Raw genomic sequence first — 16,169 nt, 5'->3', positions numbered from 1 at the left:
TTTGGTTGTTTTCCAAAGGGCTGTGTGTACAGGAGTGAGTACAGCAGGGAGCCCTTTGTGTCCCTGGAGACGCCACTGCCCCCCCTCCCCCCCACGCTCCCTGGCATTTGGGATGACAGGGAGGGGGGCACAGGGGCAGGGGAACAAAGTGCCCCCCCCGGCAGGGCAGCGCCCCACACTCCGGCGCTAATTATTTATAAAGCTAACATTTGGATAAAAGGGGGCACCATGGATCTCATTCACTCCACAACCCTTTTAGAGGCAGCAGTGGGACGCTGATTCTAATTGGGTGAGAGCACTGTGCCCTGGGGCGTGGGGGGGGATAGACTGGGCTAGTAAACATTCAGACTCAGACATCACAAGGGAAGACGAGTGTAAACTAATGACTATAAACAGAACACCAGACATAAAATATGAAAAATAATAAATTACAAGAACAATGAAAATAAACAGTGAACTAACACAGGACAGAACACAGGAACATAACACTTCTTCATGCATGCTATGTATGTAACTCTCATTGTCTTTTAATCATTTATTTTCAGCCAGTATATGATACGGTCTTTGCAATAGACTACTAATAATATTTGTAAATCTGTAACAATATAGTAATTAACGTAAATAACGTGCACATTTTTTCGAAAACGATGGGAGCTGCAATGACGTTGTTACAAGTTAATATAACAGTGCACAAGCTTCATAAAAAAATTTCATTAAAAAAAGCAGGTTTGGTGGAGCTACCGTCGGAAAACCTTTTTGCGCTAGTCAAGTAAAGAAAACGGTCCCGTAAGTCTTTTTCGATTGTAGAATTGTTTGTTTAAGTTTACAAACATATGTAATTTTCTTTCAAGTTTCATAGTAGCAAGTCTTGGATGCCAGCAAGGGAGAAGTGACAGGAGAGAATGGAGGGACGGAACTAATGTCCTATGGAGGGGCAAAAGTGACATTATTACCTTTCGTCCTGCGATATTTTACAATGACTTATAATGCATTTTCTTTTGTTATGTTTCCAGAAAATGCTGAGAATTAGAAGTATGAAGACACAGGGAGGTCTCTTTTCAACAGAGACATATGTTTGAGTGGGAAAGCTATCTGTGCACACAAGCGCAGATATGCACCCTTTCTTGATTTATATGAATAATGAAGTTAACTATTTGTTTGTAGTTCCAGACGTCGCACTTTCTTGCATGGTCTTATATCTACGCTTACCCATTGTCCAGGCTACTTGTTTAAACCTGCAGTAAAAAAGAAACAAAAAAAGTTTGTTGTCTCCTCTTGTTCCTTTTATGTTGCCAAAATGAACTACCTAATGTTTTAAAATTAGTCTTGCATTACTAGAATTGTGACTGCTTGATAAGCTTTGAGTTGTCATGACAAACAGTCATCAAGATAAGGTAAGGTTTAATAAAACGTTTGGCTACGATTCGAGGGTCACTATTGCCAAAATCAATTTACAATTGAAAATTAGTTTTGGCACCTCTAAATAATGAATTTCAGTCCAATTAATCTTGTATCACAAAATATTTTATTGGTTGTGCAACATTGCAATGTTTATTTCCATGGATATTTGAACCTATCACAACCTATAGAATTGATACTGAGACGTGTGCGTCGGGGTTGGACCCAAAATACACGACTCAGACAAACAAAGGTGTAGTAAAGTCCCATCAGAGCTTTAATAAGGGATTGTCCAATGAGCGTGGTCGAAAAAACAAGCAAAGTTCAAATACATTAAATCCAGCCAAAACCAAAGTACAGTACCGAGGGAGAAAGCAGTCTCTAAATCGGTACACCATGCATAAAGTCCAGTAACCAGGAAAGCTGTCAGTGGGGCAGTAGTGCAGTAGGCCGGCTCAGAATCGAAGATGGTGCATGAGTCAAGACTAATGTCCGCAGGGCAAAAGCACAAAGACAACAGGCAAAGGTTTGTGGTACAGGCAGGCAGTGGTCAACAAAACAGAAGTCAATAACTTTGGTCAGTAAACAGGCTTGGCTCATAACAGGTGGCTTAGAAAACCACTCAAAAGTCCACTGCTAAACAGGAGGCAACAATTTTGCAAAGACATGACGTGAACACTGAACTCATAGGCAGGTGTAGACAGGTGCAGACAATTAGCTTGAGAGCAGCATGCGAATGGAAATCAGGTGTTGAGGATTGACAAGTTAACAAGATAATGAATAATCGTTAGTAATAAACCTATCCTGCCCTAGCGTTTGAAAATCAGTAAATACAAGAAACATAAAGTAAACATGACCACATGGTTAGAATGTTAGTATTACCCAATCCTGATCTAACATTAGTAGATTAGTAAGTAAACACGGGAAAATTAAACAATTAGGGAAGCATGAGTGACAGTAAGGGAGAGAGCGAAAGCATGAATGCAAGGTTTGCAGGAAGACATGAAAAAGTGTATGCTAAACAATGAACGGAACAACATAACATGAAACATGAAACATTGTGAATTCCTTGCTATGTTCATTAAATTGTTCATGTACAAAGGTCTCAATCTCCCCGAACATGAAACTTAAGAGTCCTAACTTTTTCAGATACCTTTACCTTTCAAACCAGCATCATTTTGAGAAAACAGGCAGTTTGCATATCCCTCAGGCGAGCTCCAACAGCTCCTTGTTGTGTCATTAAAAGCATGCATTAAAAGAGCTGCAGGTAGATAACCATCAGGTTGTTGCTTTGGAATATTTAGATATGAAGCCAATAGACACTGAATTACACATACTGACCCATTTTTTCCATTAGTCCACAGCACACATCTGACGTTCAGAATCTCTCGATAATTAAGTCTAATTAGGGGCATTACAGCTCGGCCAGCACACTATAGGCTTAATTCTATCAATACGTTCCCCAACGCAGAGAAAGTCATTTGACCTCCTGAGAATCTATCTCCTTACAATTAGAAGAAAAAATAACTTTTTATTAATGAAACTCCAGTTGGAAATATGTTCTTGGACTTATTACATAAATCACTATTATCAAATATAATATTTACTGTATATAGCGAACACAAATGTTGTTTTTATGTATGGGAATTAACATTTGCTGCTACTAAAATAAGCACATTTTTCAAACAAGTATTTAAAGCTTTTTAATGCAATGCGGTGGAATTGTCACCATGGCAGAACATAATTGGAAGGAGTGGATATTGTGCTCCCTCCTGTGGCTAATTCAGGTACTATAGCTCAGGGCTTCAGACTGCTGCCAATGATCTGGCAGAATATTAAGGGGAAGTAAATGGGCCATGAATACATTGGGTAAAATGGATTCATTAATCATGGGTAACGCTTTACTACTATATATTAGGAATGGTGTCGAAAAACTTAATCAGTACTTGTCATTTTATTGTATTAAGGTGTAATTAGGGTTACTATTCTTGAACTATTTCTACCACAAGCATAATCACTAATTATCTTTCTACTAAGTTGAAGTGGAAGATTTTTTTCTCACTGAAAAGATTTTCTGCTTTTGAGTGGATACAGATTATTATGGCGCTGCTTGGCATGCATAGAGATACAATGGAGCCACAGCCAAAACACAGGACAAATATCAATATTTGTCTCCAGAAATGAGCATTCTGCATTGTTTTTTCGATGCTATGTCTCGGGAGTTAAAAAAAAAAGGACATTTGGAGACTTATTGAGGTTCATATTCATAAACATACTCAATAATAATAAATATATTTCGATGTTCACTGATATAAAATGGGATCACATCAATGAAAATGCCCTCTATATTGAAGCCAAAGGTGTTTTCACGGTCTTCCTCAGAAATATTCACTTGAGAATACTGGAGCGGCCAGAGAGATTCCTTGGAAGTCATCTATTTTGACGTAGGCATCGCAAAAACATTTTTTGGTTGTAAAATGTCAACCTTTTTGGCCATCAAATCTGAAGAACTATTTTTGCCGCAGCGAAACAGTCTCAGCATGTATATTGAAAGTGCTACTGCTTTGTGACTCAGGCAAAACAATTCTGTGTTGTTTTATGCAAGCATAACACACGTTACATCATTTGAAATGTAATGTCATTAGCTACAATTCTTCAGTCATTATTTCAATACCATACCACTAGCCGGTTCTAGGCAGAGCTGAAGCTATACTTTATTTTTTGTTCACAGATGGGGATAGAAAGGGTTTAAGGGGATAACAAAGATATCAATTAAATTGCTGAATTTGTTCATAGCCTGAGCAACCTGTTGAATCAACCTTCATCAAAATGTACAACTCACAACCAGATTAAAAGTGAGAAAGTAACAACAAATACTCATGAACTCTAAAAACGAGTTTCAACTACCTCAACTACAAGACAAGGTTAAACACATCAAATATATCAACCATCAGGCCTCAACAACCATTATCTATAACAGGTTGTCCTCGCTCCTGGTCCAGGAGAGCTGCATGGTGTGCTGGCTCACTCAGCACTTAATTGATTAATTAAGGCAGGTAGTTACAGTTAACTTGCCTCACCTGATTTCTCCGCTCTGAATTTGATGCTGATATTAAGGTGAAAACAAAAAAAAACATTATTTTTTGCCTATCAATCTACACTGAGTAACCAACAATGACAAAGTGAAAACATGTCTTTTAAAAGTTCAGCAAATTTATTAAAAATCATAAACTGAAATCTCTCATTAATAAATGCAATTTTCATTTATTTATTCAGTATTTTGAAGAAGCCTCTTTGGCAGCAATTACAGCTTTGAGTCTTCTTGGGTAAGTACAAGTCTCTACAAGCTTTGCACTGTAGCACACTTGTATTTGGGCAGTTCATCCCATTCTTCCTGGCAGATCCTTTCAAGCCCCATCAGATTGGATGGGAAGCGTCTGCCATCTTCAGGTCTCTCCACAGAGGATCTATGGGGTCTAAGTCTGGGCTATGGCTGGGCCACTCAAGGACAGACAGAGACTTGTCCCGAAGCCAGTCCAGAGTTGTCTTGGCTTATGCTTCATGCTGAAAGGTGAACCATTTCCCCAGTCTGAGGTCTGCACTCTGGAGCAGGTTTCCTTCAATGTCCTTTCTGTATTTGGCTGCATTCATCCTCCCCTCAATTCTGACTAGTCTCCCTGCTGCTGAGAAGCACCTCCATAGCATGATGCTGCCATCACCGTGCTTCACCATAGGGATGGTATTCTGTTCAGTGCAGAGTTCAATGTATGTCTCATCAGACCAGATCATCTTGCAAGAGGGCTGTCACATGCCTTTTACTCAAGAGTGGCTTCCGTCTAACCACTCTACCATAAAGGCCTGAGTGCTGCTGAGATGGTCTTCCATCTGGCAGGTTCTCCCATCTCTGCAGAGGACTTCCGAAGCTCTGTTAGAGTGACCTCCCTGACCAAGGCCCTTCTTCTCTGGTTAGTCCTGATGGTGCCAATCTTCTTCCATTTCATAATTATTGAGGTCACTGTTCTCCTGGGAACACTCACAGCTTCAGAAATGGTTTTATACCCTTGTTCTGATCCATGTCTCACCACAATGTCTCGAGAGATAATGAAAGCAAACCAGATGAACCTGGCCAAAATTTGGAGTGCCAGAGCAAAGGGTCTGGATACTTATCTGGAAAAATTTCTAGACATGTTTTCACTTTGTCCTTATGGGTTATTAAGTGTGGATTGATTGGCAAAAATAGCAATTTTAGCCATTTAAAATTAAATCTACAACACAATACAACTTTGTTGTCGTCGCTCTGGATAAGAGCGTCTGCCAAATTCCATCAATTTAATGTAATGTAACAGTTAAGTTTGCAGAAAGTGAAGGGGTCTGAAGCCACTGTGTTGGTACCCTTTTTAGAAATAGAGAAAAAAGACTGCTTATACAGTAATAACCAACGTGGATCATAATCTATATTTTATGTTTAAAAATAAGGGACAAATATTTACTTTTATTTCAATAAATTTACTCTCATGTTTCCATGTTTTTTCTGTCTTTTTTCTGAAAAGTTCTAAAAATCTAAAAGTTCAAAAATTAACCCCTAACTAAATTAATCAATAAATCAATAAATACAATCAAACACAGTGAAATTGGACTTTTATTCAATTGAGTTAATCTCAGTCTAAAGGAAACATATTCTGTAAAAATGAGGCAACAAGCATGCAAAATCCCTTTGTCAACCATCAGCATGAAAAAGGCCAATCAACTGTCAATTCAGAAGATACAGATGGTAAATGATTAATGATAAATGGATACACATACCATTTACCAGTGTAAGGGCAATAATAAAAAGGAGTAAGTCATATGGAATGGTTGCAAACCTGCCAGGAAGAGGCTGCAATTACATATTATACCTATGGACAGTAAGGAAGAGTCTGAAGAAGGCAATAAGTAATCCAAGGATCAAGGTCTAAGAATTGGAGAGACTGGTTGTGGGTCTTGGGGTCACCAAATCTCAAAACGAACAATAAAATGGCATCTCCAAACTGAAAAAAAGCTTTGGAAGGGTGGTAGACAGCCCTGACTGAGCACAATAAACAAAACTAAGCATCTTGGCAAACCTCATTGAATTATGACTGGAAGAGAGTGCTGTGGTCAGATGAGACGAAAACTGAATGGTGGCAAAATGGGAGAAGCAATGCATAGCTACTGTTAAATATGGCAGTGGGTCATTGATGTTTTGGAGATGTTTTGCTGCCAGCACTCCAGGGGCACTATTTAAGATAAATGGCACAATTAATTCAACAAAGTACCAGGAAATATTTGAGGGAAATTATTATTTTAAAAAAAAAATGTAGGACCTTGTTTGAGTCCATTGAATCATTAATAAAGCGCACGACTTTACACACGTTGGAAAATAAAGCTTATGTCGATAACTGTATTATTTCTTGAGCCCACTGTATACCCATACATACCCCTTCCCCCCATCCCACCAGGTCCTGCTCTTGGTCCTCAGAGTATATAATATATAGAGACCAATAGAAGCCAATGGGGAGAAGTTTCTGCCACACAGGGCCGCATGTTCGCCCACTGCTCAAGCTCAGTTAAAATTTCTACATTTCTAAGCAAAGATTTCTCGTCTTGGGGAAATAAAAACATCTACTGTATGCTAGGGGGGAAAAAATACCTTGGAAAAAAACATTTCAAAAATAATAAAAAACATCAGTATAGGAGCGGAAATATTTTACATTTTCTGTCGAACATGAATGGAATGCAATGAGAAAATAGGCTTTTTGAGAGAAAAAAGAATATCTTGATAGTTACTATGTTATACTTTGGTCACTAATTTAAATCGCTATTTTATCACAATATGAAATAATTTCAGTTTCAGACTAATTGTTATATTTATCTCTATTTAATTTGATATCTAATTCAATCCGATTTTTGCCTTAATTAAACTGAAACTATTATTCCTATTTTACTGCTATTATTAAGTTTGCTGTTAACAGGCTATTCAAAACTGAATTCAAACTCAAACATACATATATGAATTCACCTTTTAACCAAAAACAAATCTTACCCCTGTTAACACAAAACCATTCAAACAATTCAGTATACACAACACAATGAATCACTTTGTTTCTCTTTCTTTTCTTAAGTTCAGTCTCTCAATTTTCTCAGTTCCTTTCAATAACTCAGTTCGTTCAAGGACAACAAATTTCCAGTGTGAAAATCCGTCGATCTCATCGCACACACATTGATGAATGTTGTTCTCGTGGGTGGCTCGCCATCCTGTTTTCCGTGCAGAAACTTGGTCGTTGAATCCACACAATGTATCACAAATATTAGTTTGGTCTTTCTTTCAAGGTTGTTACCGTTACCAACCGGTAAATCAGGTACCTGATATAGTGTATAATTTGGCTATAATTTATTTGTTTCGTACTTATCTGTAATCTTTAATCATCTTTCTTTGCAGCGAACTCCATTCTTTTTCCTTGTTTTTCTTTAGCTTAGGTCTGTTGTATTCTACAGTTCCTTTTTTCTCCACAGGGTGAAGCTCTTATATGGCATGTGACCTAATTGATCATAGATTCAGCAATCATATTTCGTTTTATGACATTATGACTTATTTTAAGAACCCTTACCCTTATTTAAATATTTATTTTATTTGCTATCATTTTGATATGTCATTATACATTTAGATAAAATGTAATAAGTCTGTTATATTTGCAGTTCTACAGGGTAATGCATTTTAAGCCTGGCTTATACTTTATTTATGCAGGGAGGTACTAATGAGACTCTTTCAAAGGAGCCCAGACTACAAAACATGATTCCAAAATAATTGTAAAAACTGTTTGTGAGTTCCAAGTTACAACAACAGAAGTACATATACACAAATAGAAAAAACAATTTACATATGAATATACACCGATCAGCCACAACATTAAAATCACTGACAGGTGAAGTGAATAACATTGATCAGCTTGTTACAATGGCACCTGTCAAAGGGTGGGATATATTAGGCAGCAAGTGAACAGTCAGTTCTTGAAGCTGGAAGCAGGAAAAATTGGCAAGCGTAAGGATCTGAGTGACTTTCACAACAGCCAAATTGTGATGGCTAGATAACTGGGTCAGAACATCTCCAAAACGGAAGGTCTTGTGGGGTGTTCCCGGTATGCAGTCGTTAGTACCTACCAAAAATGGTCCAAGGAAGGACACCAGGCACCAGGGTCATGGGCACCCAAGGCTCATTGATGAACGTGGGGAGCGAAGGCTAGCCCGTCTGGTCCCATCCCACAGATTCCTACTGTAGAACAAATTGATGAAAAACTTAATGCTGGCTATGATAGAAAGGTGTCAGAACACAGTCTGCGTATGGGGCTGCATAGCTGCAGATCGGAGATCGGGTCAGAGTGCCCATGCTGACCCTTGTCCACCGCTGAAAGCGCCTACAATGGGTGTACGTGAGCGTCAGAACTGGACCATGGAACAATGGAAGAAGGTGGCCTGATGAATCACATTTTCTTTTGCATCATGTGGATGGCCGGGTGTGTGTGCATTGTTCACCTGGGGAAGGGATGGCACCAGGATGCACTATGAGAAGAAGGCAAGCCGGCAGAGGGAATGAGATGCTCTGGGCAATGTTCTGCTGGCCAACCTTTGGTTCTGGCATTCATGTGGATCTTCCTTTGACATGTACCACCTGCCTAAACATTGTTGCACACGGCAAGGTACACCCCGTTAGAGGACAAGCTTTCCGATTATGACGAAGAAATACAACCTTACAGTTTTGAACCTGAATTTACAGAGGAAGAATTTTGTGAGTGAGAGAGACAGACAGCAGAGGACGATCTCAAAACGCTTGCTCCACTGCAGCCATCGCCATCAGATGCTCAGGGAACAAATCTATATTGTAATTAATGACAGGGGCTCCATTATCGCCATCACGTCATGTTCGATGGCAGTGTCAAGGTTTGAGAATCGCTGAAGTTCATTCCCATATAGTTAATTTAATGAGAAATGTAGTTGTGTCTTCTTATTTAATTCCATACAAATTATAAAGTGGGTGGCTATTCACATCGCCTACGTCACAGGTGTCAAACTCCAGTCCTGGAGGGCCACAGTGTCTGCTGGTTTTTGGGATGTTCTCGGCACCTCATGTTCATTCAAGTCATTGATTGGCTAAAGACACACCTTGTTCTCAAGGCCTTCATTGACAGCTGATTGGACGGAAACCCCAAAAACCTGCAGACACTGCGGCCCCCTGAGAATTCAGTTTGAAACCCCTGGCCTACGTCATCACAGTCTGTAATTTTTGCTAGCTAGCAAGCTAGCCCCAGTCTCTCAAAAGAATTATGAGTGATTGGAGCAATCTAGTCAGCTAGCTAAATTAGCTGGCTACAACTGAACCAGAGCATCGTTGCTTTATCTAATGAGTGAAAACAGCATAGCTGTCGACATCCAATGAAAAGTGAGCTTGCAAAACACAACAGTAAGCTATGCCGTCAGATTTGTTGATGATGGTGATGGCTACAATGGAGCTAGTAGAATGTCAACATGATGGCTGATGGCGATTGCTGACGTTGATGGCTGCAGTGGAGCTCTGCCGTAACTAACATCACGGTATTTTCGCTGGAGAATAATGTGATCGCCTGGATGGGTGGCTGTCCATAAACCAGTCTCTGCATTCAAGGGTGGAGTTTGAGTGCCCGTTACCTTCTGGGAAACACAGGCTGGAGATTCAAGCCAAACTGGACATGTTTGTTTTCAGAAGTTTTGCCCCATATTTAGGAAACTGCTGACAGTGATTAGGGGCGGCCTGTAGCGTAGTGGTGAAGGTAAATGACTGGGACACGCAAGGTTGATGGTTCTAATCCCGGTTTAGCCACAATAAGATCTGCACAGCCGTCGGACCCTTGAGCAAGGCCCTTAACCCTGTATTGCTCCAGGGGAGGATTGTCTCCTGCTTAGTCTAATCAACTGTACGTCGCTCTGGATAAGAGCGTCTGCCAAATGCCAATAATGTAATGTAATGATTTTAAAAATGCCGACACAAAATTTAAGCATTTAACCCAAATAAGCTCAACTGAAAAAAACATGACATCGCTCCTTTAATGAAGTTCCAAACAGCCAGCGGAGAATGGGCATACCCCTATAGTCAGGTTCCTCCCAAGATTTCTTCCTATCGGCAAGTTTTTTCTTGCCAGGGTCAAAGGGTTTTTCGCCCCATAAGAGAGTCGTTTACCTCATATTCTATTTGGGGGCTCAGGGCTAATATGATTTTTAAATTATTATTATTTTATCCAAAACAGCTTACAATTGATGAGACTAAGCAGGGGCCAACCCCCCTGGAGCAATGTGGGGTTAAGGGCCGCAAGATCCCAACAGCTACCCTGATTGAATGGCTACGCTGGGGCTTGAACCACCAACCTCTCAGGTCCCAGTCAAGCACCTTAACCACTTAACCACTATGATCAGCAGTTTTCTCCAAGAGATCCAAATTGGGCAGAAACGGGGGGAAAGATCATTTGTTTAAAAGGCTCAATAACTTTATCTACACTTGAGTAATGGTATGTTCCAGCATCTATCACAAGAGAGCACAGTGTTTCTCAGGTTTCAGTTTACACTCTTCCACATATTTCTTTTTAAACTCATTAAATTCCTCTGCTTTTTTTCGAGCATCATCATATTTCATGGTCAATTCATTCATTCGTCTTTCATAGTTTTCTGTCATTTCTTGTTTTTCTTTTTCTGCTCTTTCCCTCCTGGCCTGATCTTCCTTCTTTCTCTTCTGGATCTCTTCTTCTTGCTCCCTCTTCAATTCCTCCTGCAGCCTGGCCAGCATTTTTCTCTCGCATGTTTCATGTTTCTCTACTTTTTGTTGCTGCTCTTGCATCTTTCTTGTCATCTCTTTCATCTCCTCTTCATGTTTTTCCTGCAGCTGCTCTTTCTCTCTCAGTATTCTCTCACATTGTTTCTTTATGGCAAATTCTGCCTCCTGGAACATCTCATTGGTGTAGCAGCCTCCTCCGTTCTTCTGCACCATCATGTCTATCTTATCCAGCAGCTCAGACACTTGGGTGATGTTGGTCACGGCATTATTATTGAAGACATGAAACCTATTTCCACAGTCTTGAATCAGATTTTGGATTGTAGCGTCACCTCTTTGAATGTAACTTTCAATGGATTCATCTTTAAGATCATCCCCTCTTGTGAACACAACTATGGTAAACCTTTCAACCGCATTACCAAAGGTATTCTTAATGATCTGCACTGTCTCCTTCTCTTCCTGTGTGATTCTCCCAATTGCTAGCACTATGAGAAACACATGAGGTCCTGGGGCCGAATAGGAGATGCATTTGGCTATTTCCTGCTGGACCACCTCATTAGATACTTCTGTGTCAAAGAGACCCGGTGTGTCAACTACAGCAACACGCCTGCCAGCAACTTTCCCTACTCTTTTCTCACAGCAGGCAGTCACTGATGTCATACTGGACCGAGACAGGAACTCCTCCTTCTGCAGTATGGTGTTTCCTGTGGCACTTTTCCCACTTCCTGTCTTCCCCACGAGCACAATCCTCACACAGTCAGAGCTCTGATCTGCAAAATGAAGAATCACTGTGAAATTTCAAGAAATGAAGAGAATCATAAAAAGACTTGTCTCAGACTGTGGGCCCTATGTTCATAGTTAGGTGTCTAGTTAGTGTGTGCATGGTCAGATGTACTTTTGCTAGTTTCAGGGCAAGTAGTTTAAGCGCAAAGTACAGCACAAGGTTCAAATGCCACCTTCCATTCCCTTTAAAGCCAACTGCATTTGCCCCTTGGTGGGTTTAGAAAGAAGTGGAACAGACAGGATCACCTCTGAGATAAAAGACATGCACCTGCACGAGTCCTTTACTATTGTTTGAATTGTATAATGTGGTACTCATTTGTTTTTGTTTCTGATTTGTTGTGACAAGTTCAGGATAGAGCTCTGCATATTCTGAGGGTTGTCAAACTAAAGTCCTGGAGGGCCACAGGGCCTGGAGCTATTTGTGGATTCCTTAATTCCAGCAGCCAATTAAGACATTGAGAACAAGGTGTGCGGACTATCAATAACTTAAATAAATCACTGGTGCCAAAACATTTAATACTGGGAACCAACAGAAACCACTGCCAACCCAAGAGCAGACACTGTGCCCTTCCACTAAACCCGGAGAGACTGAGGCCCTCCAGTACTGGAGTTAAACCCATAGACACTGAGGCCCTCCAGTACTGGAGTTAAACCCACAGACACTGAGTACCTCCAGTACTGGAGTTAAACCCACAGACACAGAGCACCTCCAGTACTGGAGTTAAACCCACAGACACTGAGTACCTCCAGTACTGGAGTTAAACCCACAGGCACTGAGTAACTCCTGTACTGGAGTTAAACCCTGCAGATACTGTGAGAGTGATTGTGAAAGTGAAAGTGGTTTGTTTTCATGATTATTATCACAAGTTATTCATTTGATGCCAGAACACAGAGATTGCTGATACAAGACAAACCACTGCTTCAAAAGGACCTTGCATTTTTTAAGGTCAATTGAAGTAAGATACTTTTTTTCTGAAAACCATAGGTGCCAAAATTATTGGCACCCCTAAGAATTATTGCAAATACAATCAAACAAAGTGAAATAGGGTGGCCTGTAGCGTAGTGGTTAAGGTAAAGGACTGGGACACGCAAGGTCAGGGGTTCTAATCCCGGTGTAGCCACAATAAGATCCGCACAGCTGCTGGGCCCTTGAGCAAGGCCCTTAACCCTGTATTGCTCCAGGGGAGGATTGTCTCCTGCTGAGTCTAATCAACTGTACGTCGCTCTGGATAAGAGCGTCTGCCAAATGCCAATAATGTAATGTAATGAAATTGGCTGTACAATTTTTTTTTTTAATTCAACAAAGTACCATGACATTTTGGCTGAAAACCTTATAAAGACTCCAGCAACCGGCCACTCTCATTAATTCACATCAATATTAAAATCATCAATAAGTGGTGTGAATAGAAACTGTCACACCACTTATTGTCCACTCTGATCAAACAGGATTCATTAAAGGCACTCGTATAACAATACCTGCAGGCTATTCAACTTCATACAACACGCAACCCAGAACAAAAGGGACACAGTCATCGCCTCATTAGATGCTGAAAGAGTAAACTGGACATTTCTATTCACTATATTGAAAACTTTTCGGTTCGGAGCAACATTTATCAACTGGACACTGTACAAACTCACCAATGGCCAGTGTCAACAGCTAATGGACTCACATCAGCAAGTTTTGTCTTACAAAGGGGGACCAGGCAACGATGCCCACTCTCTCCCTCTTTATTTGCCATCTTTATAGAACCCCTTGTTGCTGCAATATGACAAAATAATATCCAAGGAATACCAACTCTAAATAAATACACCCCACAAAATCAGTTTCTATGCCGATGATATTCTAAGGTATTTACAGAATCCACAAACTTCCCAACAGGAAACAATCAAAGTAATAAATTAATTCTATAAATGATCAGACTTCTACCACTTTGCAATGAGAGCTGGAACTTGGCAACCCAAACATCACTCATCCCCTCAACCACTGACACTTTTAAATACCTACATATGTTTCCTAAGAGTCAATGCAATATCCTACTAAAATGTTGAATATCAATTTGCTCTATTGTGTACCTGTCAGTTGTTTCGTTTCATCACAGTTTGTTTCCCATTTGTTCTTTCATTGTTCCCTTCCCTCTCTCATCTCATAATTGTAATTAAAAAATAAAATCTAAGCATTTATCAGTTCTCAACAAGGGGATCCCTTTCTTTTATTTTTACCTTGCATTTTCTGTGGTTTTCTTGTCAGCTGTGGCTTCTGCTTCTTCTCCATCTTCTGTTGAGTCCTCATCAGTGAGCCCTCCATCCCTCCAAGTGCAGCTGATTTTGGCTCCTGGAATATCTTACATCTGATGAAACCTCCTCTATTCTCCTCCACCATCTGCTCTATTTTCTTCATTAGTTCAGCGGCCTGGGTGAAGTCAATCCTGTCTGTGTTCAATTTGAGACACCTTCCACTGCACATTTGGATAACTTTATAAATAGAATCCATAAAAGCTCTTTTACTCCCCTGAGTGGTCAGTACTACTGAGTACCTAAAGGCCTCAGCACTGAAAAAGCCCAGGACTCTCTCAAGACTATTTCTATCACTTTCTTTAAACCCCCCTTTCTGCAGCACTAGCAGAAGCGCATGAGGACCTGGGGCAGACAGGGTCACACATCTCTCTATCTGATCGAATAATTTTCTTACAGGGAGCTGAGGGTCCAGTAAATCTGGAGTGTTGATCAGAGCCACAGGCCTCCCATTCACCAGACCTTGTGCTCTCTCACACTGATCTTTTGCTGAAAGCACCTCTCTCCTCAGGATGGCATTTCCCACTTTACTCTTCTCTTCTCCAGACCTCCCCAGCAGCACAATCCTCAGCTCAGACACTGCAAAGTGGGAGACATTTTGTTTCTGTAAGACAAACACTTATAACTAATTTACAAATTTCCATTTCTCTTCTGAATGGTAAACCACAGCATCACTGAATGAATAAACCACTAAAAAGAAAAAAAAATGTAATACAAGTAAAGACATTTTAGACCCTGACTGTTTTTTTAAAGAATAGGCCTAGCTTATAAATATTCCGTAAGCATTCAATTCTACAGGTCACAAATAACAAGGTCGACAGTTGTGCAGCAACTCACAAGGATCAGTCAAACTTGCCATATCATTAGAAGGCCGAGATTCTCAAAAGTTGATTTGATCAAAATGGCGTTGTGGAAATTAAAAGGGAAATAAATCTATTTCAAGTATCGCAAACGATGTAGCCTGTGTCCTAATAAACACAGTTACTCATGAGCCAAATAAGATCCAAAGAATTCTCATTAAAATATCTGTCTAATGGTGCTGTGTGTGTGTGTGCGTGTGTGCGTGTGTGCACGCGTGCGTAGGTAATATGTGTTTGCGTGCGCATGCCTCCATCTTGGTTGGCATTTTTTGTCAGTGGAAGGCCCATTAAAAAATCTTGCACCGGGGCCCATCCTAAATAGCTGTCGCCACTGGCTTCAAGTAAACCTGACGCACACAACTTGTTCGACAATAATCTCTCCAACGGAAGTTGCGACAGGAAGCGCTGAGAAATATGAGAAGATTTATGTATTTATGTATTTTTTATGTATGCTGTGTATGTAACTCCCCTTGACACTGAATTTTTTATTTTTTTAAATTTGTCAGAATGCATAATATGATCTATGCAATGGATTATATGTAGGAAAGTAGTTATTTTGAATCTGTAACAATATAGACCAAGTAATTGCTATATATTACATATTACATCCTTGCTATTTTTTAAATTGTTTATGTACAAATGAACCAACCTGACATTCTGCTGCCTGTTCAAAAAAAAAAAAAAAAAACGATGCTGGTTTGAAGAGAACCATCAGATTGATCAAAGCTGACAGGAAGGTGATAGTAACGCAAATAACCACACATTACAACAGTGCTATGCAGAAAAGCATCTCTGAACACACAACGCATCATAACTCTAAGTGCACAGGCTACAGCAGTAGAAGTCCAAAAAATAAGTATAATAAATACCTAATAGTGCTCACTGAGTGTATATTATGTAATACACGACTGAGAAAATGAGATAAAAGAGGGATTTATTTAGGGAAGATCTCAGTCCATATTGTCGGTCTAGGGGCGACATGGCTCAAGCAGTAAGAGCAGTCGTCTGGCAGTCGGAGGGTAGCT

The 16,169-nt window shown here is 40.1% G+C and overlaps 2 protein-coding genes across 2 annotated transcripts in view; both read right to left on the bottom strand.

Moving 5' to 3' along the window:
* Positions 1-1,213, bottom strand: part of LOC133114019 (GTPase IMAP family member 4-like) — an 18,050-nt gene extending 16,837 nt beyond the window's left edge. Inside the window, exon 1 of the mRNA XM_061223221.1 lies at positions 1,210-1,213. Coding sequence (XP_061079205.1) covers positions 1,210-1,213 — 4 coding nt within the window. The remainder of the gene's footprint in view (positions 1-1,209) is intronic.
* An 8,792-nt stretch (positions 1,214-10,005) lies between these two features.
* Positions 10,006-14,297, bottom strand: LOC133114018 (GTPase IMAP family member 7-like). Its single transcript, XM_061223220.1, has 2 exons — positions 14,213-14,297; positions 10,006-11,979 (listed from the first exon to the last, which is right to left on the bottom strand). The coding sequence occupies exons 1-2, from the start codon at positions 14,295-14,297 to the stop codon at positions 10,967-10,969; spliced, it is 1,098 nt and encodes a 365-aa protein (XP_061079204.1). The 3' UTR covers positions 10,006-10,966.
* Between the last annotated feature and the right edge of the window lie 1,872 nt (positions 14,298-16,169).

The sequence above is a fragment of the Conger conger genome, chromosome 16 (genome assembly GCF_963514075.1).
Source record: "Conger conger chromosome 16, fConCon1.1, whole genome shotgun sequence".
Lineage (NCBI taxonomy): Eukaryota > Metazoa > Chordata > Actinopteri > Anguilliformes > Congridae > Conger > Conger conger.
This window is presented reverse-complemented; position numbering and strand designations above follow the sequence as displayed.